Genomic DNA, 25,911 nt, shown 5'->3' on the forward strand with positions numbered 1-25,911 from the left:
AACCTGGGTAATAAGATGGATGGTGGTGTCTTAACCAAAACAGAAATAGAGGAGGAAAAGAAGGTTCAAGGGAAATCTTTTTAAGTTTGTATTTGAATTCACTGAGAATAAGATTCATTTGGGACGTGATCTGATAATCATCGGGCAACAGTGTTAAGAGGAAAACAATCCTCCAATTTTAGTTCTTGTGAATCAAAATAATTATTTAATATATAAATTTGTGTCATCCATATCTCTTGAATGCCTTAGAGGGATAAGAAAACTATTTCATTTATTATGAAATCCATTTGAGATTATAATTATAGTTCACTATCAGTACAGCAGAAACAGGGAGTAGAAATAAATTAAATAACTGGCTCAAGAAGTCCTGAATTACAACTTGGGAGGAAGAAAATACAGGCAACCTGTCAATCCAAAGTATTACCATAAATTTTGTTACCTATTAGACAAAATATAGACGTGTTATAACATTAAATAAACTAGATTGATTTAAATCTGTGATAGAGTTTTGGGGTTGTTGAGATTTGTTTGGATTCTTGATATTACTGACTACACATTAGAAATTGCCAAACTGATACAAAACACTACATCCAGCACAAACTAATTACTTACGTGAAAATGTTGAGTCTGTCATCTCCTTTCAGAGTCTTCTCTGAGGCCAAAAAAAGGTGGGCAACTGTTTCACTCACAAAATATTTTCCCCAGAATTTCCCTGGAACATTTAAAGAATACCTGTCTTTTGTTTCCTTTAACAACAACACAAGAATAGCCTTATCATTATCTGGTTTCTCAATACCTATATCAAAATCATCATAAGTATTGAGAAGCTGCAAATTTGAAAAAGATTCTTTTGTTAATAGCCTATAAAAGTCCCAGTTAAAGAAAATTATTGTTCTCTATAACAGAAAAAGATGATATGGCATTTTGTGATCCATTGCGTTCAGAATATAAGTGATTTCTTATCGAATCTTGATTCTAATGCAGTTTAAAATATCCATAACAATTTCTGGGCTATTCATGAAGGAAAACCAAAGAACTTCACTTTTTGTGTGACTTGTAAAAGTATTTTTTAAGATCTCTTCAACTGATGAGGCTTCTAAAAAAGATCTGGGGATTTTGAGACTTGACTAACATTTAAGAATCCTGGAGCCTGTCCGTTGATTCCAGTACAATGCAAATACTAAGCGAATCCTGTGACATGAGGCACTTAGGGTAACTGGCTAAAACAGTAAAAATGGAAATAAGCTGAAATATTTTGAAAATATAAAAAAAAAAAAAGAGAATCACATCCAAATGTATTTTCTAAGAGCAAAAATGCAATATATAATTTTTACATATTTAAAAATAATGCAGAAAAAGCACTGTTACCAATAGACTTCTCACACCTAACCACATATTTGAAGAATATCATCCTTTCATAATTTCCCTCATACTTATCTACTTTCTTGACTATAAAATGTAATCATGGACTGTAAGCTTGTAATCTTCACAGCGTATCTAACTTCCCTGTAGAAAACCACTAGGAAACAAATTACAGGTTAGATACCAGCGATATTCCAAAAAAAACAACTTCTTAGTTTAATAACACTTGCTTTCAAATGATGCTACTGAACAAAATACAAAAGACTCAGAGCTCAGGTGTGAAAGTTTTAATTTGCAAGAAACGGGGGGAGTCTTCATTTGACTCTTTATTATCTTCAATGAGAAGATGAAACTTGTCACTGATGAATTTTAAGATTGTATAAAGTATCTCCCAAGGAGATACAGATAGCACTAATTTCAAAGTATTCACATAGATTAGAATCTTGCTGAAGTACTTCAGTGTTACTCTCTTAGGAATTGTGAAACTGATGAGAAAAATCAACTTGTTTCTATGAAGCACCTACTCTGCTCAGCTCTATGGGAGATGACCTTGAGAAACCCAGTGAATGGGGATACAAAGCATCTGTGGGAAGGTGAGGGAAAAAAACAACCTAATACAAAACCAGACACACATTTCATAATGCAGACAATAGATGTGATGGGAGTGCAACCATAGGAAATGGCTGTGGGAGACTTTCATGGAGGAGGTGCAGTGTATAAATTCTAGGGAGATGTGAGTGTGATTAGGGAAAGAAGCAAGTTGTGAGATAATCCTGGCAGGGGAATACCAAAAGGAAAGGCAGAAGGAGACAGGATTGAATAAGTATAGGTGATAATGACAGTTGATGAGGCAGTAGATGATAAGGTTAGTTAGGAGAGAAGAGGTCCATCACTGGAGAGGATTGTCTAACAGCATGGGTCTCACAGTTCTGATCTATAAATCATCTCTGAGAGGCACCTTTGGCATAAAGGTTAAGAGCTTAAACTCTGAGACAGACTGCTTGATACAGCTACTTAGTAGCTATTTGATTTGGGGCAAGTAGTTTAATTTACTATGCCTCAATTTCTCTATCTGTGTAACAGGGATAATAATAGTATTCCTAGGGAATGTCAGGGTTTTTTTTTAATATATTTTAAAATATATTTTTAGAAAACTAAATATGTTTCTCTGACAGCAATGGTCAAGATAGATTGAAAAGGTGTGATTATGAAAGAACCTGGGCAGTCATTGAAATAACCCAAATTTTCCCCTTAACATCCATAATCCATTATCATTCAAACTGGAATAGTGGACTCATAATTTTTATTTTTCCCTACCTTGCTAACCAAGCATTTGCATCAAGCTCCTGTCTCCAAGCTCTCTGAAACCCATGGCCAAATAAAAGATTTCATGACAAACTTTCAGATTGAAAACCCGGATCTTCTAGATCCCTGCCTACAGTAGGGCTGACAGTTCATTTGACCTCAATATTTTCTGATATAGTTTTTTTTAATCTGTATTTGGGTGAAATTAATGACTTTTAGGAACATAATAGAAATTTGCCAAAATGGAAAACTTCTTTGGGTTCTAAATCTATGCATGATAAATTGGGAACTTTATTGCTACATTTAACCTTTAGCACATCTTTCTTTAAAATACAGATTCAAGTATAAAATCTAGTATTTGCAGACTTTGTACTAATTTGTTCCAGTCACCCTTTGTAACCCTCAAGGCTTTGGGTTCATAAAAGGGACATGAATTACAATATGAGATCTAATATTTCCGTCATTGGTGCACATAATTTCTTTTCAGATATTCTTTGTGCTCATGAGGAAAAACTCTGTGCACAGTGCAGATTGAATTGCTAAAAATTCCAATGAGAAGCGAGAAGTATAGAAGTAAAAAGTAAATATGTCATACATGTTTATTTCAGGTAAATATCATTTTCCCTCCCTAAAATGACTTTATCTTTTAAAATCGGGCAATTGAGCAGAACAAATAGATTCTTTTCTTTGGAACAAATCAGTTACTTATGTCAAATATTCTACCTAATAGAGGTGTATTGGGAACTGTAGCAATTGCAAATAGATATGATAAAAAAGAAATAAATGATGTTCAGTTTCTGATTTTAGCTTCTGCACTAGACTATGAAATCAGAGTTACTTATTTTTCATGTACTGCCTTCATTGTTCTGTTGATCTAATCTATGTCCAATAAAGAGATGATCAAGAACTACTACAGGTCTCACCAACTTTGTAGCATTCATCAATCTACTGACTTTTTCTACTTAAAAGCCCTTAAAAGTAGACTATGACTGATGGTTTATGATTTCTTAAAGAGAATTCATGAATTTCTCCTTTCTGCTTTGCCTTAAGAATATTTCAGAAATGCCTGGTCTAATGTAATTCAGCCATAATTACTGCATCACTGGAGGAGAAGTACCACAACTGCCAAAGCAGCTACAGTAACTGCTTAAACCCTGACTTTAGCTTGTTGATTGCCTTTTAAGGAAAAGCTCAGGACAAAAAGAGCATAATCTGAACAAGTGATTGCAGGGCTTTAGAAAAGGAAATGCTTAATTACTTAGTAATTCATATTGTAATCCGTGTTCTTTTTATGAACTCAAAGGAAATCATGCTATAAAGAAATGGAGAAATGTGTATGTTTAATGTGTTTATAGAAGCATGTTGGAAAATGAAGTTCCTATTAATAAAATACAAATAATTTAGCTGCCACAGCTGGAAATCTCTAACTGCAGCACATATATCTGTAATTGCTGTAATTCTCGTGTGTTCTCTTGCTCTCTTTGCAGGCAGACCAGTAATGATTGTGGTGGAATATATGGAGAATGGATCCCTAGACTCCTTTCTACGGGTGAGGTGTTCTTTTCTGATGGCATTTAAATAAGCTATTCTGAGTTCTAGATTTAAAACATTTATCATAAATTAATTTTTGCATAATGCTATTCATGGATTTTTCCATGAAGAATAGCAGGATTTTCTCTAGGATGTGTTTCTCTGATACTGTGATACATTAGAGTGTTACTAAGAGGGTGGGGGGAATATATACACATGATAATATCATTGATTTCTCCTATAAATTCACTTGCCATATTAATATATACATATTTCAAATGATGTTATGAAGAAAGAGATTAAATGAAATTCAGTAGCTTCACATAGCCTGTGTGAAGCAACTGAGTTTCATTTTGCTTTATCACATTTAACTATTTAGTAGGATACTTTATGCATTATCTATAATGCTGAACCCTTTAAATTGATATATATTTACCAATAATAACTCAAGTTCATATCAGAAAATGGATTTTATCAGCTTTGTCCTTCTTAATTTCATTGGCTGACTATTTAGAAAACAAAAAGAGAAAAAATGAAACTCTGGCTGAGATTTACTTTAGAACAAAAATTTTTAAAGCACTCTTTTTAAGTGACTTATCCTTGAAAGTATGGTATATACAAAAATCATTTGTTTTATATAGTGGTACAGAATAACACAGCTGAGAAGGTACCATGAAGTTATAATTCAAAATGTGTTTATAATATTTTTAACATTTAAAAAGCCAATGTATGCTACAAAAATATTCATTGATAGTGGAAAAAACAGAAATATTTTAAAAGTCACTGGAGTATTTTGCATCCCCAGCAGAGGTCACATATGTGCATGTCACTGTATTCCTTAATATATATTTACCTACAGAGACATAGCCAATTTTCTTACTTATAAAATGACTGGACTTCTGCTATTTGAAATGTGTTATATGTTTTTCTTCATTTTTTATGGGAATAAACAATCTCAAGCATTCTTTCTTCACTTCATTTTTTGCTCAGTGTTATTTGGACAAGTTCTGTGTGCATCTTACCTCTCTCCCTTGATCTCATTTTCATTTATTTTTCTTGATTCCATGCCCTCTTCTTCCAACTGCTCTCAATATTAGCAGTGATAGTATATTTATACTGTGACTGGACTTGGTGTCCAGATTCAATGCCAGAAGCTGAATTCAGCAAAATTGTCGAGTTATTATCGAGCAGTACTCTTCACAGAATGCATACCCTCAACCAAGTACACTCTTTAAGGCAAAATGAAATTCATAGGTGTTTAGGGATGTGAACTATTTGTTCTTTTCTGTAGCCATTCTCAGAATGTTATTTTATAGCTTGTATCCATTTCCCCTGTAAATGTGCTAAATTACTTTAGGATAATTTTTCAGGACGACCTATGATACTTGAAATGCATATATACTTATGCCCTTCCATTATGTTTATCCAGAAACTCATTTTTATCAGCTACATATCAAAATGACTTATTATCTAATGGCGCTTCAGATAGGACTTTTTATCCACTATATCCTAGAGCTGAATATAATGGCAAATAATGTAACAGATGCTCATTTAAATTGCTGCTGAAAAATGGATCAAATGACTGCCACAAGCAAATTAGGAGAGAGATGTTAGCTTCAGATATACTTTTTATCCTGCTGAATCATCAATCAATTAAAACATGTTATAAAGAAAAGATAATATGTTATAAGTAAAATATTTACTTATAAACATCCTACTACATGTTTATAAGTGGTATGTTTCATGACCTAAGATTTAAAAACTAATATTTTTCAGCTCTTATGCACCATGTAGGTTAGTCACAATACAATCTGGGAAAGAATAAATGTTCAAATAATGGTGGCTACCACTACTAATACTATGAGAATCTTAACATATATTATCTCAGTTCATCTTGGCTCTGCTGCTGTGTGACCTTATGACTTGAGCAAGTGACTAACTTCTCCGTGCCTCTGTTTACTCATCTGTAAAGTGGGAATATTAACTGTATCCACCTCGTACAATTGTTATAAGGATTGAGTTGATTATTGTAAAGCATATAGAATAATGCCTGACACATTGTAAAGGGTGGAGAGAGGACTGAAACTCAAGTCTCTGAATCCAAAAGCCATGTTCTCATACACTTTGAATTCTATCTTTTTATTAAATTACTTATTACTTCTTATAAGTCCACTACCATCTCCCCATGGGATCTTGGGACCCCTCCTCACATAGAATTTCTATTAAAATAGAAATCATATGAATGGGATAAAAAAAACATAGGGCCAATACTCCCTTTTTACTCTTCTATAGGATTCTTACTTTCTTTGTAATTGTATCTCTTATATCCCAGAAGCTCAAAGTGCTTTATAAACTTTATGTCAATAGCAGATATTCAACTCCCCACGGCAAGCAGAAATAAAATATATAAATATATATATCCCACAAATTCTGAAAAACGAAGTCATTTTTCAAACTCCTGCTTTAGAATTTGATAATCGCAGCTTCTGTTAGCACAGAGAGGAGGAAGTGGCTAAGTGCACGGCACAGTAGGGGAGCCATCCATGGCACATTAATAGCGTTCTGTGCTTACTGGAGCCGGAAAAGATTTCCCTCGGTCTCCCACACTACTTGAAAATCACTTCAATTCACTGTTTTATATGACGGAGTGGTAGCAAACGAAGTACAAGATTACAATCTAGTGCCAGCGGCAGTGGTTGGCTGGCTGTGATATTGCACCAAATTCATAAATCTACTGTTTGGATCCTTGTGGACATTCCTCCGGATATATATTAGCAGGGAGAGGGTGGCGTGGTTAAGTAAGTATGTTTGTGTGTAAGTGTGTATGTGTGTGTATATGTGCACGTACGTGTGGAAAAGGGGAGTGGGTAGGTATATAAGTATGTATGTGTTTTAAATTTTAAAATAAAATGCAACCTGACTTAGCAAGCAGAGCATCAGGCTAACTGCCCAGAAGATATGACCTCACTGATGTGCAGGTTTTCTTAACCTTTCCAAGGAAATACACTAGTATGAATGAATGCAGTCTTGACCATTATCCCTGTACAGTCTCTCTCCATCTATACATATGGATTTCATCAACACTTTTTGTGGCGGCACTTACCTGGCAACTGCTTATCCCTAAATCTTTGGACCTCCATTTTTATAGCAATATTAACTAGCAATCCAAATAAAACTAGTTATAAATTACTTTAAAAATTCGAGATATCATGTGTCAAGCACAAACAATTTATTCCTTTATTTTATAACATTTGTTGAATGTGGATTTGTTTATTATAGCACAAAACTCAGTTATACAAAAATACAACACCACTGGTTTCAGTTCAAGAGGGTGTATTGTGTTCATGCTGCAACCTCCTGCTCCCATCTCAAAACCTTTGACATAAGAGAAAAAGATATACATACATTACTTATAAAGCACAATCACATAAGCAAGCGAGAAAGTGTCATTCAGAAATAATAACAAGAAAAAAATTGGAGAAATTAGTAAAGACAAAAGCAAACAGAATCAGGTTGTGTAAGGAAACTGCCAACAGAATCAGATTGAGTAAGGAAACCATAGCCAAAAGCACACTCAGGAAAGGATGTTTGAGGGCAAGAGGAATATGTGGAAGGTAGTGCTACCAACTGAGATAAAGATACAGAGGAGGAAAAGGATGGGCTGGTAATTGGGAGAAGATGATGAGTTTAATTTGGGTCTTGTTACCTTTGAGATGCCTATGGAACATGCGGTGAAAGTGTCCAGACAAAATTAGAAAGATATATCTGAAACTCAACAGGAAAATCTTGACTAAAGTTAAAGATTTGGGAGTTGGTAGAATAAAAGTGGTTATTAAACCCAAACCGTGATATTTTCCAGGAAGAAAAGTTAGACAAAGGAAAGGAATTGAACAAGGTTGGAACTCTGTGGCATACCAACCTGAGGAAGCGGCATGGATGGCATCTCCATCCACGAGAGGCGAAAGACAAGCAAGGAGGGAGAGGAGGCCATGCCATCCCAAACCTAAGAGAAGAGAGCATTTCAGGCAGGAGCAAACAAGCAGTTGTATTAAGTGCAGCAGAGAAATTCTGGAAGACAGAGACTATGACATCTATATGATATCTATGACTAAGGCAGAGACTAGACATCTATGGCATTTAGCACTTAAGAGGCCCTCCAAGATCTCAACAAGAGAACTTTTAATGGGTTGGTCCCAGGCAGAAGCCAGACTGTAGAGGGCAAAATGAGACCGAAATATAAATAGAATTGGCAGGTGGAGACCAATTTTTAGGGGAAAAGTGGGTGAGATGGCAAGGCAAGAGGTAAATCAGATGCTAGTAGACCAAAAGAAAAATCAAGGGTATTTTTTAAGATAGAAAATAGTTTAGACAATTTATACACTGAGGGCTAGGAAATCAAAGAAAATACTGTTAAACTGGTAAGGCAAAATATCTCAGGAGATGGGAAGGTACAAAATCAAGGACCCTGGTGAAGGATTAACTTTGAGTAGCAGAAGCCTCCACATTTTCCAAGACTTGAAGGAGCTGTGTGTTGTGGATCTAGAGGGATTTACGAGGAACATGCATTAAATTTAAGAAAATGATACCTCATGCTATTGTATTTCTATGCAAAGTAGGAGGAAAGTTTATGTGGGAGTTTGAGGACAAATCTTCATTGAAGGTGAATGCTTAGAGTAATTGCTGAAGTTCAAAAGATAAATTGCTGATGAGAAAAAAAAAAAAAAAAAAAAGGACCATCAGGATCAGGTTCTACTCCAGGAACACAGATCTTTCAGGACCCCTGCAAGGGTAACCAGCTAAAAGTCTTTACCAGGGATTTTAATGGTATGCAATGTAAGTGGCCAGGAGGAGGATCTTCTGGACCGCTGGCTCAATAATTCGTATTCGTTACAGGCACTCTTCCTCCACTCCTGTCAGTCCCCATCTTTGGTCCTAGAGAAAATAAAATGATTAACTAGTTCTGCTGACTTCCAGGTGATGCTGGAGAACATGAGTGTTTTGGCAGTGGTGTGCATACTTCTGTGATTTCCTGCAGGAACAATTGACTGCTCCCCTCCGCAATGTAAGACTGGAGATAAAAGAGGCTGTTGTTTGTAGAACAGGTACAATAGAACAAGAGTACTACAGGGGAATTGGGATGGTAGTTCAAGTAAGCAACCAGTGAAGCCAGGTTAGACAAAGGAGGCAATAAAGAGGCCATTAGGCTAGAAATAAAGAAGCCGTTAGGCCGTTATGGGCTGGAAGTCTTTATTAGGTAGAAGAGCAAGTATAGCTGTGTCTGAAGGTGGGAGAGCTAAGGAAAAGAACGCGGCCAGAAAGTAGGATATTGGCAGTGGTTTGTTCGAGCCAGATCGTACCAGCTTGTAAGAGATGTTGATTAAATAGTCAGGAATTTGGGGAGCTGGTTGTTAAATAGGTTGTCACTTGAAATTGGCCATGATGGGAGTATTTACACCACAGAAATTGGCAAATGCTACACATCAGAGCTTGTTTGCTTTATTTTTCTTCAGAGAGTCAGTTTACCAACACCCTAGATTGACATTTAGGATTTCTGAAGTGAGGTAATTTCAGGGATGACAATTTTCAGGTGTGGTCTAGGAGTCAGTAGCTAAAGTAAAAATGAAGATGAGTATCTTTAATTAACTAATGTAGCTAACATTTATGTGTGCTCTCTCTGAGTCAGGCATTATTCCAATCCCATGCCTTAAGCATGGTAAGCACTAGGTAAACACCTAGTGCTTACAACCACGTTATGAGGTAGGTGTTACTATTATCCCCTCTTTTCCAGTGAGGAAACTGATGCAAAGCAAATTAGGTAACTGGCCCAGTGTTAAACGGCTGATAAATCATTCATCACTCATTTATTTTTTGCACACATATGTGTTGACAAACTATAGTAGGCCAGGCACTATTCTGGAGCTTGGAATACAGAAGCAATCAAAATAGAAATTAAAAATCTAGTGGGAAGAGAAATAAAGAATTCAACAAAGTATATGGTACATCAGACAGTAGAGAAGAATAAAACGGGAGAAGTAGAAGTGGAAGTGAGATTGGGTTTCGATATTAAGTTGAGTGGACAGGGAAGGTCTCACTGAAAAGAAGCATGTGAGTAAAGATGGGAAGAAGGTGAGGGAACAAACCAAGTGGGTACCAGGGGGAAAAGAACCCAGAGAGTAAAAACAGAAAGTGCCAGTGCCCTGAGGTGGGAGCACTTTATACCTGTAGAACAGCAAATTAAGTCTTCATGCTCAATGACTATATGCTTGTTTTTCCTAGATCAGTGCTAAGTCATGCCTATTATCTCTTCATAATTATTAATAATGACCCTTTTACTCTGCAGTAGGGATGATAAAATATAGCAGTCACCCTATCATTATGGCTAGAATGGAGTATGCAAGGGGAAGGACAGTAGGAGCTGAAGTCAGAGAGTGGATGGAGGCAGAAAGGGGATCAAATCTTAGAGGGAAATGGTTCTCAACCTTGGCTGCACATTATAATCATTCAGTTTAGAGAGCTTTTAACAATCCCAGGTTCCAGACTGCACCCCACATGAATTAAAGCAGAATTTCTTGGGGTGGGACACATGCATCAATATTTATTAAAAGTTCCCTCATTTGAGTCCAGTATGCATCCAGGTTGGAAAACCACTGAGATAGGATCTTGTAGGCCACTGAAATGACTTTGAGTTTTCTCTGGGTAAGACAGAAAGCCATTGTAGGGTTTGGAGGAGAGGCACAACATAATCTGATTATGTTTTAAAAGGATTGCTCTGGTTGTTGTATTGAGAAGAGACTACAGTGAGGTACAGATGGATGCAGGGAAATCAGGAGGCTTTTGCAATAAGCCAGGTAAGGAGATGATGGTGGCTAGGATTAGGATAGTTGCGGTTGAGCTAATGGAAAATGGTAGATTCTGTGATGTATTTTGAACATAGAGCCAATGGGATTTGCTGGGGGTTTGGATAAAGCGTTTAAGCAAAAGAGAATATTCAAGGATGCCTGGCGTCCACAAAACAAGGTCAAGAATAGGCAATAACTACTTCCTATAATCATTGTGACTTTATTGTAGTGAATAACTAATAGACCTAAAACTCCTAGATAATGTCTGGCACATATTAAGGTCTCCATAATGTTATCTATTATTATTATAATATATTTCAGAAGATGTCACTAAGAGTTTTAAAATTGTTTTTCTGTTACTTCTTGGTCTGTTTTTTCTAGTGGCTAAAAATATTTTTAATTTTCACCATTAAAAAAAATCTGGATATACCTCACAAATATGAGTATTTAAATAATACATATAAGTGCATATCAGCATTTCAAAAGCAATGTGTGTCATTTGAAGATTTTCCTTGAACAAATGCAAAGCAAATATTAATTTAAAAAATTAAAGGGATCTTTTAAATATTTATGTACTCAAATTATAAATCTAGTAAAGATGGCATTTTACCTTATGCTACTTATATATTAATAATGAGAGCTGTGTTTTATTAGCACACTTTTCTTGTAAATTGTGTTTTGTGTAGTTATGTTTGTGCTGGGGTATAAGAGCACAATTAAACCACATCACGTTCATTTTATATTCAATAGTGGAAAAAAAGTGAATTACGTTTATCCACCAATATCTGTTTTTAAACCATAAAAGTCACAGTTGAATTACATCCCTTTAATTACATGTTTTTCAGAAGAAAATATGTGAAACTTCATGTCGATGAATGTTATTACTATCACGCCTGTGCCAGCTTAATGCCAAAGACTATTCTAAAAATAATGTGACAATAAACATCCAAATATATGAAAGCATAGTGTAGTTGGAACAAAGCATATAAATGGCTGAACTTTTTATGCTTAAATTAGGAGTTAGAGCATCAATTTACAATAGCCTTTAAACATTTTGGTACTGTAAATGTGTGCTGTGTCACTTGTAGCACCTGGTACCATGAAATTGTATTTTCTAATATTCCTATTCATTCTAGTTTTTCATAGAAGGTTTTACACTGAAATTTTTTAATTGGTATGTAATTTATAACTATAGTGATATACAGAGAAGTTCCATGCATTTTCCTGCACTCCTCTGTAGTCGTTCCTAACCCCTCATTTGGACCATACAGGAGATTTTAGATTTACAAAACTAGATTTAGATTTAGATTTAGATTTAGATTTAGATTTAGATTTAGATTTAGATTTAGATTTTAGGTTTAGACTCAAAACTTGTGGTTCTCAACCATGGCTGGAAATCAGTTGCCATCCTACCGAGATTTTACAAAATACACATGCATACCCAAGCAGATATATTTTGCGAAAACTTTCCCAGTAATTCCGAAGCACTCTAATGATGCTTCATCAGGATCTTGGCACTCTGTGACACCCTGCCCCAGATGCCAAACAAAAAAAGTTTAAATTTTCTTGACTTTATTTAAGTGCAGCACACAGTAGCTATTGTAGTTTATCTTTATATAAACCTAAGCAAAAAAAAAAAAAAAAAATCAAATTCAGTAGAAAGCTTTGTAAGTTAAAGCTATATTATATATTCATGTTCACTTTAAGGTCTTAAAATATAATTTGAAATCCAACTGCCATGTTTCACAAATCCATATTCACTTTTCTTCCTAAATTTTTTAGGTGTATTAGAAATGACATTTTTAGTGTCCTAATGATTGAAATTTCTGATTCCACTCTTGGTGACCTCTCCCTTCTATAAATAAAAATATAACTCTGCCTAGCTTAAGTCCAAATCCATGATTCTACAAAAGAATAAAGCCTTGAAGGATTTAATAAATATTCTACGGGAAATTATAATAAGATTTTCAACTGGGGAGGCCACAAGAACCAAGACTTGAGTAAAAAGGAGATACTGACTCTTATTTGTTCAGTGGTTATTTTAAAACCAGAATGATCGAATGATCTGGTCTTTTCAAATCTATATATAACCTTAGCTGTTTCTTTTTCTAATTCAGGAACATTTTTAAAAGTCATAGCATGGTCAACTCACTGATTTAGAAACATATAAAAACTGAATTTTAACTTTAAGCTTAAGTTGTAGAAGTAATCCTCCAAGGACTGTTTTCTGCAAAGTCACTTATAAATCAATGGTTGAGAACTCAGAATGCATTTTCCCATAAATATTTCTTTTAGAGCTTCTGCTTAAGTCCCTAGGCAGAGCCATAAAAGCCTCTTTAACACAGACTACAGCTAAAGGATGTAACTTTCAATATGGAAGGGGGCCTGTAGTTTCCTTCAAAAAAAGAAAGAGTGTGTTTTCCTCCCCCTCTACATGCCTTGTCTTGGGCAAAAAAGTTTTAAATGCCATTTTTCTGTGGCATCCACCCCTTCATATCCTCTTCCCAGGTCCTCAGATATTCAACTTTTATTGTTTTTAATTCCATGTGGTAACACACCTTCCCCAGGCTTCTCCTCTCATCCCCAGAGTAGGCCTTTTTCCACTTCATAGAATCACCTGTAACCTGGACCTTCACCCCACCCTAATCTAAGCTGCCATTCTCTCATTGCCACAGATCTCAGCTGGATATAAAGTTAGACTAATTCATACTAATATGTGATTCACAAATACTATTTTAATTCCCCTAGATGAGTTTGCATTTTTTACATGAACTTGTGAATCCAAATAAATTTTTTTTTTCATTTTATTTTATTCTGGTAATTATACTTGACGTGAGATCTACTCTCTTGACAAATTTTTAAGTGTACAATATAGTATTGTTCACTATAGGTACAGTGTTGTACAGCAGCTCTCTAGAGCTTATTCATCTTGCTTAACTAAAACTTTATGCCCATTGATGAGTAACTCCCCGTATCCCCCCTCGCCCGCAGCCCCTGGCAACCACCATGCCACCCTTTTATATCTAGTCTCACATCCTATTCTGATTCAATTTTTTGGTGTTTAATTCACCCCTACAACATGTTATTTATTGTCTAATATGCTTTGCTTTTGCGGTTGCCTCTTCCAGGAATGCCCTTCTAGTCTTTTGCCACCTAAGTTTTTCATGATAAGCATCACATCTCCTGGAGGTCCTTGCTGAAACCCCAAGTTCATTCTTTCAGCAAAGGTCATGTCTTTGTATTGAATACTATACTTTATTCTGTCTTTGAAGGTCTTTGAAGGATTTTAAGCAAATGATTGACAGGGTGATATTTGTATTTTCAAAACATTGACTATATTTGTTTTTTAAAAAAAAACGTTGTGGGACTTCCCTGGCGGCCCAGTGGTAAAGAATCCGCCTTCCAATGCAGGGAACGCAGATGTGATCCCTGGTCAGGGAACTAAGATCCCACATGCCGTGGGGCAACTGAGCCCGCGCGCCACAACTTCTGAGCTCGCGAGCCTCAACTAGAGAGCCTGTGTGCCGCAAACTACAGAGCCCACATGCTGTGGAGCCCACGCACCACAACTACAGAGCCCATGCACCCTGGAGCCTGCGTGCCACAACTAGAGAAGAAAAAACCCGCACGCCACAACTAGAGAGAAGTCCGCGCGCTGCAACAAAGAGACCATGAGCCGCAACTAAGACCTGACGCAGCCAAAAATAAATAAAATAAATAAATAGTAAATAAATCCTTAAAAATAAAAAAGAAACGTTGTTAGACAATAATATGATGACTTCAGGACAACATAGCACATTTGCACTAAGCACAGACTAAGTACTTGAGCTCACCCTAGGATGAATGGACACTGAGAGGCTTAAAGTGTCTGTGGGGCACAACCCACAAGGTAGGGTTTTGAAAACCATCGTCCAGAGCTTTCATTACTGTGGAGACAATGTGACATGCCAGTGACTGCTCAGATCTGGGAGATGTTGTGCTCCAGGGCCTGAGAGGAGGTTGTGTGGAGCTCTGCAGTTGTCAGAGGTAGCAGATATTATTATGTGAAGCTTTCGGAAACCACCTTCCAATCAGGCTCACCCTCTCTGTCACTTAGAGGTTAAGCTCCATGTTTCTTAACAGTCGGTCTGAGAAAGCAAAGAAAAAGAAGAATGAAGACAAACTGAATTCCAGCTACTAAGCTCTGAGATGCAGTGTGTAAATATGCCACATTCGCTCTCTTTTATTTGAATCTGCCTTCCTGGGAAAAAAAACCGTATGTCATTTAAAAATTCATAGTTTCTTTTTGATTAATCTCTAGAAGGCAGCCCAAATATATTAAATCTCAGCACTCTCACATTTTTCTCCTCCCCTCATAAACAATTCAATTCAACTTGAATTAGTATTTACTGAGTGCTGACACAAGGCATGGCAGTATAGTGGATGCTGTGATAGAACGGCTACATAAAAGGAAGAAAACCAGCATCCCACCTTAAAAAAAAGAAAACATTCTTTTTTATACAAGGCAATAGGAATAATGTAGTAGTAGCAACCAGTGCACTACAAGATAGTATCAAAGGTTATTTAATTCAGTCACTATCTATTAACCATCCACCATATTCAAGAAAACCAATATATCCTGAACTACACTTGAGGAGGCTTATGTTGACAAGGACTAGAAAAAGGAATATAGATTTCGTTTGAAGGAGAGAGTTGCATCACTTTTAGAGAAACAGATTTTTGCTATACCTCATGTATAAATAAGCGGGGTTATTCCTTTCAGCCAGTCATGGATAAATAGATCCTCATTTGTTGGTTTATGTGGATTGTTCTTTGTTTATTTTGGTTTAATGGTCTAAGAGCTCTTTCATACCTTGCTTTATTAAGCTAAATTACGCTGCCTAAACTAGCCCAGACTGGGTCATTATGGCACACTTGGGACCAACAATTTTCCAGGTAACTCCAATTAGTAATACAAGCTCTGGAATTAGACTACCTGGATTCAAATCCTGACTTCACTATCTACTAGGTTATTAAATCTGTTTCTCCTTAAGTTTGACCATCTATAAGATGTAGACAGTAACTACCCTTATAGCAGAGTTGTTTCAAGGATTAAATGAGATAATACCTCTAATGAGCTTATAACTGCGATTGGTGTATAGTGTTTAAGGAATGTTAGATATTTTTTCCCTATAAGACTGTGGCAACAATTGAGGTTTATGAGTTCCCAAAAGAATATACAACTGTTTTGGGAGATTCTCTTTAATCAAGTACACATTTTGTAAACAGCAGATAGATAGATAGATAGATAGATAGATAGATAGATAGATAGATAGATAGATAGATAAATTGTCACAGGTTGGGTTCCCTGGGAAGCAGATTCTTAAAAGAATATTTGCATGAAGGAACTTTATTGGGGAGAACTCTTAGGGTCAACTCCCTTATTCCTATGGTCTCCGGAAATTTGGAAGCTGATAATTCTTAGCTGAGCCCCTTTCTGGAAAATGGTTTTGGCTAGAAAAAGCCATCTCACCCAAAGCCATGACACCTTTACAGGGGTAGCCTGCCTCCAATAATTAATTGATGTGGGAATATAAGGGCCCAGACCCTTTTCCTCAATTTAGACCAACTCTGAAGAGTTACTCCAGATCCAGAACATTCCATGGGATATTCCAAGGCCTATGTTGTGAATGCACTACTATTTTTTAACTTCTGTTTCTGCCCAATCCTGTTTTCTTCTATGCCCCACAGATGTTCATCCTGAGAATGTGTAATCAAGGATCAACATTTAACAAAATCAATGAGTTTTACTGCTTCACCAAGTACATTCTTATATAAGACTATTTTTGTTCTTGTTGTTCATGTAGCAGAGACGAATATGAGAATACTAGTATAGGTTAATTTGGTGCTATTACCTTGATTTGTGTTAAGACTCCTGAACTTTTACCCACCAGAGTTTTGTACCACTAGTGAAAATATCAACAAAGTGAAAAAAAGGCAGATGCATGTCTTAGTTCTCTTATAAAAAATAGTTTTGACCTTATGGACCCATGAGAAAGGTCTTGGCCATGTGAATTAGAAATAAATATACTACATTGCATAGACCCATCATAGAAAATGGAGAAAGTAGTTTATATTCTTTTCAAACACCAAAATCTCATTTTTTCATGGTGCAATGTATCATTATTAGAACCATGATTGCTATGTTGCTGATATGAAAGCAATTAATTCACATCTCTTCAAATGTTGGTGATAAGGATAGTTAAAATAATTTTAAAATAACTTGCATAAAATAGAAAAAGAGGGAGCACTCCCAAACTCATTCTATAAGGCCAGCATTACCCTAATAACAAAGCCATCCAAGGACACTACAGGAGGTAAAACAAAAAACAAACAAACAAAAAAACTACAGGCCAATATCCTTGATGAACATAGATGCAAAAATCCTCAACAAAAAATTATGAAACTGAACTCAACAGTATATCAAAAGGATGATACACATGATCAAGTGGGATTTATGCCTGGGATGCAAGGATGATCAACATCCACAATTCAATCAATGTGATACACCACATTAACAAAATGAAGGATAAAAATCATATGATCATCTCAATAGATGCAGAAAAAGCATTTGACAAAATTCTATATCATTTATTATTAAAAAAAAGCTAAACAAAATGAGAATAAAGGGAATGAACCTCAACATAATAAAGGTCATATATGACAAACCCACAGCTAACATCATACTCAAGAGTGAAAAGCTGAAAGCTTTTCCTCTAAGATCAGGAACAAGACAAGGATGCCCACTCTTGCCACTTTTATTCAACATAGTATTGGAGTCCTAGCCAGAGCAATTAGGCAAGAAATAAAAAAAGTAAAAGGCATCCAAATTGGAAGGAAAAAAAAAAAACTGTCTGTATTTGCAGATAACATGATATTATATATACCAAACCCTAAAGACTCCACCAAAGAAAAACTTTTAGAACTAATAAATGAATTCAGTAAAGTTGCAGGATACAAACTCAATATACAGAAATCAGTTTCATCTCTATACACTAACAATGACTATCAGAAAGAGAAATGAAGAAAACCCATTTACAGTTTTATCAAAAAAGAAGAAAATACTTAGAAATAAATTTACCCAAGGAGGTGAAAGATCTTACACTGAAAACTGTAAACAGACCCCAAATAGCCAATGCAGTCCTCAGAAAGAAGAACAAACCTGGAAGCATCACACTCCTGATTTTAACCTATTTACAGAGCTATAGTAATCAAACAGTATGGTATTGACATAAAAATAAACACATAGATCAATGGAACAGAATAGAGAGCCCAGAAATAAACCCATGCATATATGGGTTTCTCTCATGAAATGGGAGAAAACATTGGCAAACCGTATATCCAATAAGGGGTTCATATCCGAAATGTACAAGGAATTTATACAACTCAATAACAAAAAAAAAAAAAATCCAATTTTTAAATGGGCAAAGGACCTAAATAGACATTTTTCCAAAGAAGACATACAAATGGCCAACAACAGTTAGATGAAAAGATGCTCAGCATCACTAATCATAAGGGAAATGCAAATCAAAACCACAATGAAATATCACCTCACACCTGTAAGGATGTCTGTTATCTAAAAGACAAGAGTAAAAATGCTGGCAAGGTTGTGGAGAAAAGGGAACCCTTGTACAACGTTGGTTGGAATGTAAACTGGTACTACCATTATGAAAAACAGTATGGAGATTCCTCAAGAAATTATAAATTATAAATAGAACTATCATATAATCCAGCAATCTCACTTCTGGATATATATCCAAAGGAAACTAAACTATTATCTTGAAGAGATATCTACTCCCATGTTCACTGCAACATTATTCACAACAGCCAAGGTATGAAAACAACCTAAGTGTCTGTTGGTGAATGGATTAAGAAAATTTGGAATATATATAATGAAATATTATTCAGCCTTAAAAAAATAAGAAAGCCCTGCCATTTAGCACAATGTGGATGAGGCTGGGGGACATTATGCTGAGTGAAATAAGTCAGAGAAAGATAAATACTGCATGGTATCATTTACATGTGGAATCAAAAAAAAAGTTGAACTCATAGAAACAGAGAGTAGAAAACTGGTTGCCAGCAGGCGGGGTTGGGGGGGGGGTAGTTGGGAAAATAGGCAAAGGTTTGTAAAAAGGGTACAAACTATCAGTTATATGATGAATAAGTTCTGAGGATATAGTGTATAACATGGTGACTATAGTTGCTAACACTGAATTGTATGATTGAAATTTGCTAAGAGAGTAGAACTTAAAAGTTCTCTCTCTCACACACACACACACAAAACAGTGTAACAAAAAAAGAAACATATATATATATATATATATCTTGCATAATAACCAAAAAGTGGAAGTAACTCTAATGTCTGTCACTGATGAATAGATAAACAAAATTAATAAAATATTTTTCTTCATTAAAAATACTAAAATACTGATACATGCTACAACATGAATGAACCTTGAAACATTATAATAAGTGAAAGAAGACAGTCAAAAAAGACCACACATTGTATAATTCCATTTATATGAAATACCTAAAATAGGCAAGAGATAGAGATAAAAAGTTGATTAGTAGTTGATAGAAAGTTGATTAGTAGTTGCCTATGAATGGTGGAGGGAGTTGGGGGAGATGGGGAGTAACTGCTAGTTAATGTAGGGTTTTGGGGGGGAATGATGAAAAAGTTCTAAAATTGATTATGGTGATGGTTACACAACTCTGTGAATACACTAAAAATGATTACATTGTATACTTTAAAAACATAAATTATATGGTATGTGAATTATATCTCAATAAAGCTGTTAAGAAAAAACTTGGAGCAAAATTTTAGCAAATCAGAGCCAACATTGTAAAAAGGAATTATACCTCACAACCAAGTGGGATTTACCTCAGTATGCAAGACTGGTTTAACTTTCCAAAATCAATTGTTACCCATCATATCAAATGGCTAAAAAAGAAAAATCACATGATCAGAGCAATAGGTGAAAAAAAGCATTTGACACAATCCAATGCCAACTCCTGATAAAAACTCTCAGTAAAGTAGGAATAGAGAAGAATGTCCAAAACTTGATAAAGACTGTGTAACAAAAAACCTACAGCTAACATCATACTAATGGTGAAAAACTTAAAGCTGTCCCACTAAGATCAGGAACAAGCAAGGATGTACACTCTCATTACTTCTTTTCAATATCGTACTGGAAGTACTACCTAATGCAGTAAGACAAGAAGTTGGGGGAGGAGGAGTTGGAATATAGTCTTTATTTGCAGATGACATGTCATCTATGTAGAAAATCTGAAAGAATTGACAAAAACGCCTAGACTCATAAGCAATTATAACAAGGTTGTAGGATACAAGGTTAATATACAGAAGTCATTTACTTTCTTACATACCGGTAACGAGCAAGTGGAATTTGAGATTAAAAACAATACCATTTACATTAGCACCCCACAAGTGAAATACTTAGGTGTAAATCTAACAAAGTATGTCTAAGATCTAAATGAGGAAAACTACAAAACTGTTATGAAATCAAAGAACTAAATAAATGGAGAAATATTCCATGTTCGTGGATAGGAAGATTCAATATTATTAAGATGTAGTTCTTCCCAAGTTGATCTACAATTTCAATAAAATCCCAATCAAAATCCCAGTAAGTTATTTTATGATATTAACCAACTGATTCTAAAGTTTAGAGACAGAAGACCCAGAATGGCTAACATAGTACTGAAGAAGATTAAAGTTGGGGACTGACACAACTCAACTTCAAGACTTATTATAAAGCTATAGTAATCAAGACAGTGTGGTACAAGTGAAAGAATAGACAGATGGATCAATAGAACAGAATAGAGAGACTACAATGAACATAGTCAACTGGTCTTTGACATAGGAGCAAAAGTAATACCATGGAGAAAAAATAGTCTTTTCAACAGATGGCACTGGAACAGCTGGACATCCACATGCAAAAAAAAAAAAAAAAAAAAATGAATCTAGACACAGAACCTTACACCCTTCACGAAAATTAACTCAAAATAAATCACAAATCTAAATGTGAATCACAAAATCATTAAACTACTAGAAGATAATATAGGAGAAAACCTAGACAACATTGGATATGGCAATGACTTTTTAGATACAACACCAAAGACACAATGCAAGAAAGGAATAATTGATAAGCTGGACTTCATTAAAATTTCAAACTTCTATTCTGTAAAAGATAATGTCAAGAGAATGAGGAGCCACAGACTGGGGAAACTATTTTCAAAAGACACAGCTGATAAAGGATTGTTATCCAAAATATACAAAAACTATTAAAAATCAACAACCCAATTAAAAAATGGGTCAAACTGCTAGGTATAAAATAAATAAGTTACAAGGGTATAATGTACAGCACAGGAAACATAGTCAATATTTATAACAACTTTGTATGTGTAATCTATAAAAATATTGAATTACTACATTGTATACCTGAAACTAATATAATATTTTAAATCAACCATACTTCAGTTTTTTTAAAAGCAAGCTAAAAGGAAATAAAAGACAATAGAAAGAAAAAGAAAAGGCCAAACACCTTAACAGAAACCTCACAACAGAAGATATACAGTTAGCAAATAAGGACATGAAGATTCTCCACGTCCTATGTCATCAGGGAAATGAAAATTAAAATGAGATACCACTGTGCTCTTATCAGAATGGCCAAAATCAGTAACACTGACAACACCAAATGTTGGTGAGGATGTGGAGCAACAGGAACTCTCCTTCATTGCTGGTGGGAATGCAAAATGGTACAGCCACATTGGAAGACAGTTAGGCAGTTTCTTACAAAAACTAAACATACTCTTTCCATATGATCCAGCTATTGCTTGCCCTCCTTGATATTTAGCCAAAGGAGTCAAAAACTTATGTCCACATAAAAGCCTGCAGCTATATAAACTGCTATAAACAGTCTATAAACAGAGATGTTTGCAGCAGCTTTATTTATAATTGCCAAAACTTAGAAGCAACCAAGATGTCCTTCAGTAAGTATATGGGTAAATAAACTGTACATAAAGACAATGGAATATTATTCACCACTAAAAATAATGAGCTCTCAAGCCATGAAAAGACATAGAGGAATCTTAAATGCATATAACTAAGTGAAAGAAGCCAATCTAAAAAGGCTGCATACTGCTTCCAACCATATGGCATTCTGGAAAAGACAAAACTATGAGACCATGAAAACATAAGTGGTTGCCAGGGGAGGGGGGTGGCAGGGGTGATAAATAGGTGGAACACAGAGGCATTTTAGAGTAGTGAAAATACTATGTTATTGATATACGGTACTATACATAAACAGTATGTGATAACATAATGGTGAGTACATGTTATTATACATTTGTCCAAACCCATAAAATGTACAACACCAAGAATGAATCCTAATGTTCAAACCATGGACTTCAGGCGATTATGATTTGTCATTGCAGATTCACCAATTGTAACAAATGTACCATTCCAGTGAAGGATGTTGATAATCGTGTGGGGAGGCTATGCATGTGTGGGGGGCAGAAGGTATATGGGAAATCTCTGTACCTTCCTCTTAATTTTGCTTTGAACCTAAGTGTTCAAAGCAAAGTGTTCCAAAAAATAGTCTTTTTTTTTTTTAAAGAAATAACTTGGTGCTTTGTGCCACCCTCAGAACAAGATAGGAAGTTAAATTTCAACCTGGTGTTAAGTAACTATTTCTCTTTATAACGTAGGAGTTTCTGTTGCCAACTGATTTTTCAGGAAAGTGAGTGGAGAATTTTCTGATTAATATTAAAATGACAAAAACTACATATGATTATAAGTTTTTATTAAATAATGACTATTATTAAAATAAATGATGGGCTGTGCTATGTGTTTTGTATGTGATTCTCACTACAATTCTGAGTTAGGTTATACTATTCTCATTGTACAGATAAGGAAACTGAGGCACTCTTTAGTGTTCAGATCGTCCATTAACATTTCCTACTATACAGAAATTCTGCCTTGACAAGAACTGTGATACCAGACAACTTCACTTACTAATACATAAAAGAACCATCTCTTTAAAATTAGTGTAATCCTTTCTAGTCCAAAAGAATTTATGCTTTCAAAGGCTTTGAGATTCCTAATAGAGGAGAGGTAGGTAGGGTACATGACAGAAGAGGCAGATTTCATCTAATTGTGCACTGTCTAAGAAGATGGATGGGAAACATAAAGAGCTAATAACACCAAAGATTTTCTTTGCTAGGTTATCTTTTATACATTAATTATACAGAAGAGCCTGCTTAAATGGATACTCTTGCTGTAGAATGTTTCTTTTAAAAGAGTGTTATTTTCCTTACTCTGCACTTGAGTTGGGAGATATTATCAGAGAGCTATCAGGGACGTATGTTGATAAAGTAAGATGAAGTTTATTCCGTTTGTAATATAAGTTTATTTATTTAACTGACTGATGAATCATCATTGTATAGGAGACCATGTCACTGTGATATGGTCAAATATCACTGTGTTTAAGCTACTCTATAGTTTTAAATCATATATCCATGAAAACTGCTTTAACTTTGCAAATTTTGAGATACTCTTATGTATGCCTTTATCACACTGTATAAGGTAATATAGTCCTCTAGTCTCTTAATAGATATTCATTTTTAATATCATTCATAAGTAAATGTTACCTGATGTTTAAAACCAACTTGATAATCTCATGTTTCTCAATAACCCCATTAATGACAACAATCTCCAAATAACTAAGTAGAACAATATGCATTATTTTTCAAACTTAAATTATTTTTATATTCATTTTCCCTACATTTGTACTGTTGTACTACTTGTATCTGGTCTTATTGGTGCACACATCTTGTATGAATGACAACTGGATTTTTTTTTACTTTTTAAAAAAATATATTATTTTTATTTAGAAAACAAATTTGTGGTTACCAATGGGGAGAGTGTAGGGGCGAGGGACAAATTAAGGGTATGGGATTAATATATACAGATTACTATTTATAAAATAGATAAGCAACAAGGATATACTGTATACCCATCATCTTGTAATAACCTATACTGGAGTATAATTTGCAAAAATACTAAATCACTATGCTGTACACCTGAAACTAACACAATATTGTAAATCAATTATACTTCAGTTAAAAATATTTTTTTAAATCAAGGTGAGAGGCATAAATAGTCAAGGGATTGATTACTACATACCAGTGCTGTGCCTGGCTTGTTATTCATACTTCTTTTAATTTTCCCACTGGGAACTATAATAAAATAGTCCTGGTTTCAGTCAATTGCCAACACCTTTCTTTATCTTTGCTCTATATTGTTTTCCCTGGGTATCCGCGGGGGATTGGTTCCAAGACCTGCCTCAGATACAAAAACACGCAGATGCTCAAGTTCCATAGCGAACCCTGTGTATCCGTGGATTCTGCATCCTCGGATACAACCAACCCAGGACTGTAAACATAGTACTGTACACTATCGGCCAGCTGGTGGAACCCGCAGATGAGGAAGGCCAACTGTGTATTTATTGAAAAAACTCCAGGTATAAGTGGACCTTCACAGTTCAAACCCGTGTTGTTTCAGAGTCAACTGTATAAGGAAAGATTGGGACAATCTAGTTATTTTCTGTTTGCATGTGGGGTTTTTTTTTCCATTCTCCTGCAACTTTCCTAAACTCGTTTATGCGATAAATTTTTCTTTTTCGTTGATCATTTTTCACCATATTTCCAGCAGTCACACAGCTTTCATCACATCCTAGGTTTTACTGCCTTGGGAGCTCACTACTACGGAAAGTAGGAAAGTGAATTCTTTTTTCTTGGAAGTCTTTGCTACTATCTTACTCGATTTTAGTTCCCTTTTGTTACTTAAAGTTTTTGAAATCATTTTTTCTGGAAGTTAATTTGGTTGATTCTCTTCTTTCTTTTCCCTCCTTCATCACTTCAAGCTAGATTTTCCTTTCCTTTAAATCTCCAACAAATTTTTATCTTTTGTTATGAACACAGTCAATGATCAATAAACTTGATACTTACATTCATTGGATCCAGTAAAATAAATTCAAGAATTTCATTTAGTACACCACACACACCTACACAAACAGGCACACATGCATGCATGCACACGCACTACAATAAAATAAATCAATGTAAATATCTGTGATTCTCTTTCAGAAACATGATGGCCACTTCACAGTCATCCAGTTGGTTGGTATGCTCCGAGGCATTGCATCAGGAATGAAGTACCTTTCTGATATGGGTTATGTTCACCGAGATCTAGCAGCTAGGAATATATTGGTCAACAGCAACTTAGTATGCAAAGTTTCTGATTTTGGTCTCTCCCGAGTGCTGGAAGATGATCCAGAAGCTGCTTATACAACAACTGTAAGTTTATACATCCTTTTCCCATATAGTTTGTTTCCTTTTATTACTTTTAATGTTATTAGAGTAATTCTGGTTTTGTTTTCTAATTTTCTGCTCTCATTTGTCATTTTCCCAATTTAACATCATTATCTAATTGAGAAGTATTTGTTTTATCTGAGTGCCTGGTTTAAAAAAGAATTGACACTTAACCGTTTCCTTTCTTTCCACTCTGTGGGGACTTTAACATCATGCTTGAGATCCATGTCATTACTGCCCTCACAAAAAATCTGCCTTTGCCTGAGTGTTTTTGATGCTTCAATAATTATCTCCTTTAAATGGAGTTCTGTACAGGCCAATGGTGCAATCAATTAAGTCAGTGATGGTGAAGAGCCAGTGGTTAGGAAATGAAAATTTTTTTCTCACAGCAAATGTTATGGAACGTCTGATCATACTTAAAAATGAACAATGTAGGTTTCTCTGGAGA

At 35.1% G+C, this 25,911-nt stretch overlaps 1 protein-coding gene and 1 long non-coding RNA gene across 2 annotated transcripts in view; one reads left to right on the top strand and one right to left on the bottom strand.

Annotated features, from left to right (window-relative positions):
* LOC309628833 overlaps nucleotides 1–25,257 on the bottom strand; it is a 35,038-nt gene extending 9,781 nt beyond the window's left edge. Inside the window, exon 1 of the long non-coding RNA XR_014244735.1 lies at nucleotides 4–25,257. This is a non-coding gene — a long non-coding RNA (uncharacterized lncRNA). The remainder of the gene's footprint in view (nucleotides 1–3) is intronic.
* EPHA6 (EPH receptor A6) overlaps nucleotides 1–25,911 on the top strand; it is an 851,091-nt gene that overhangs the window by 707,757 nt on the left and 117,423 nt on the right. Inside the window, exons 14-15 of the mRNA XM_082392247.1 lie at nucleotides 4,155–4,216; nucleotides 25,239–25,448. Coding sequence (XP_082248373.1) covers nucleotides 4,155–4,216; nucleotides 25,239–25,448 — 272 coding nt within the window. The remainder of the gene's footprint in view (nucleotides 1–4,154; nucleotides 4,217–25,238; nucleotides 25,449–25,911) is intronic.

The sequence above is a fragment of the Balaenoptera borealis genome (genome assembly GCF_965194805.1).
Source record: "Balaenoptera borealis genome assembly, chromosome: 5".
Lineage (NCBI taxonomy): Eukaryota > Metazoa > Chordata > Mammalia > Artiodactyla > Balaenopteridae > Balaenoptera > Balaenoptera borealis.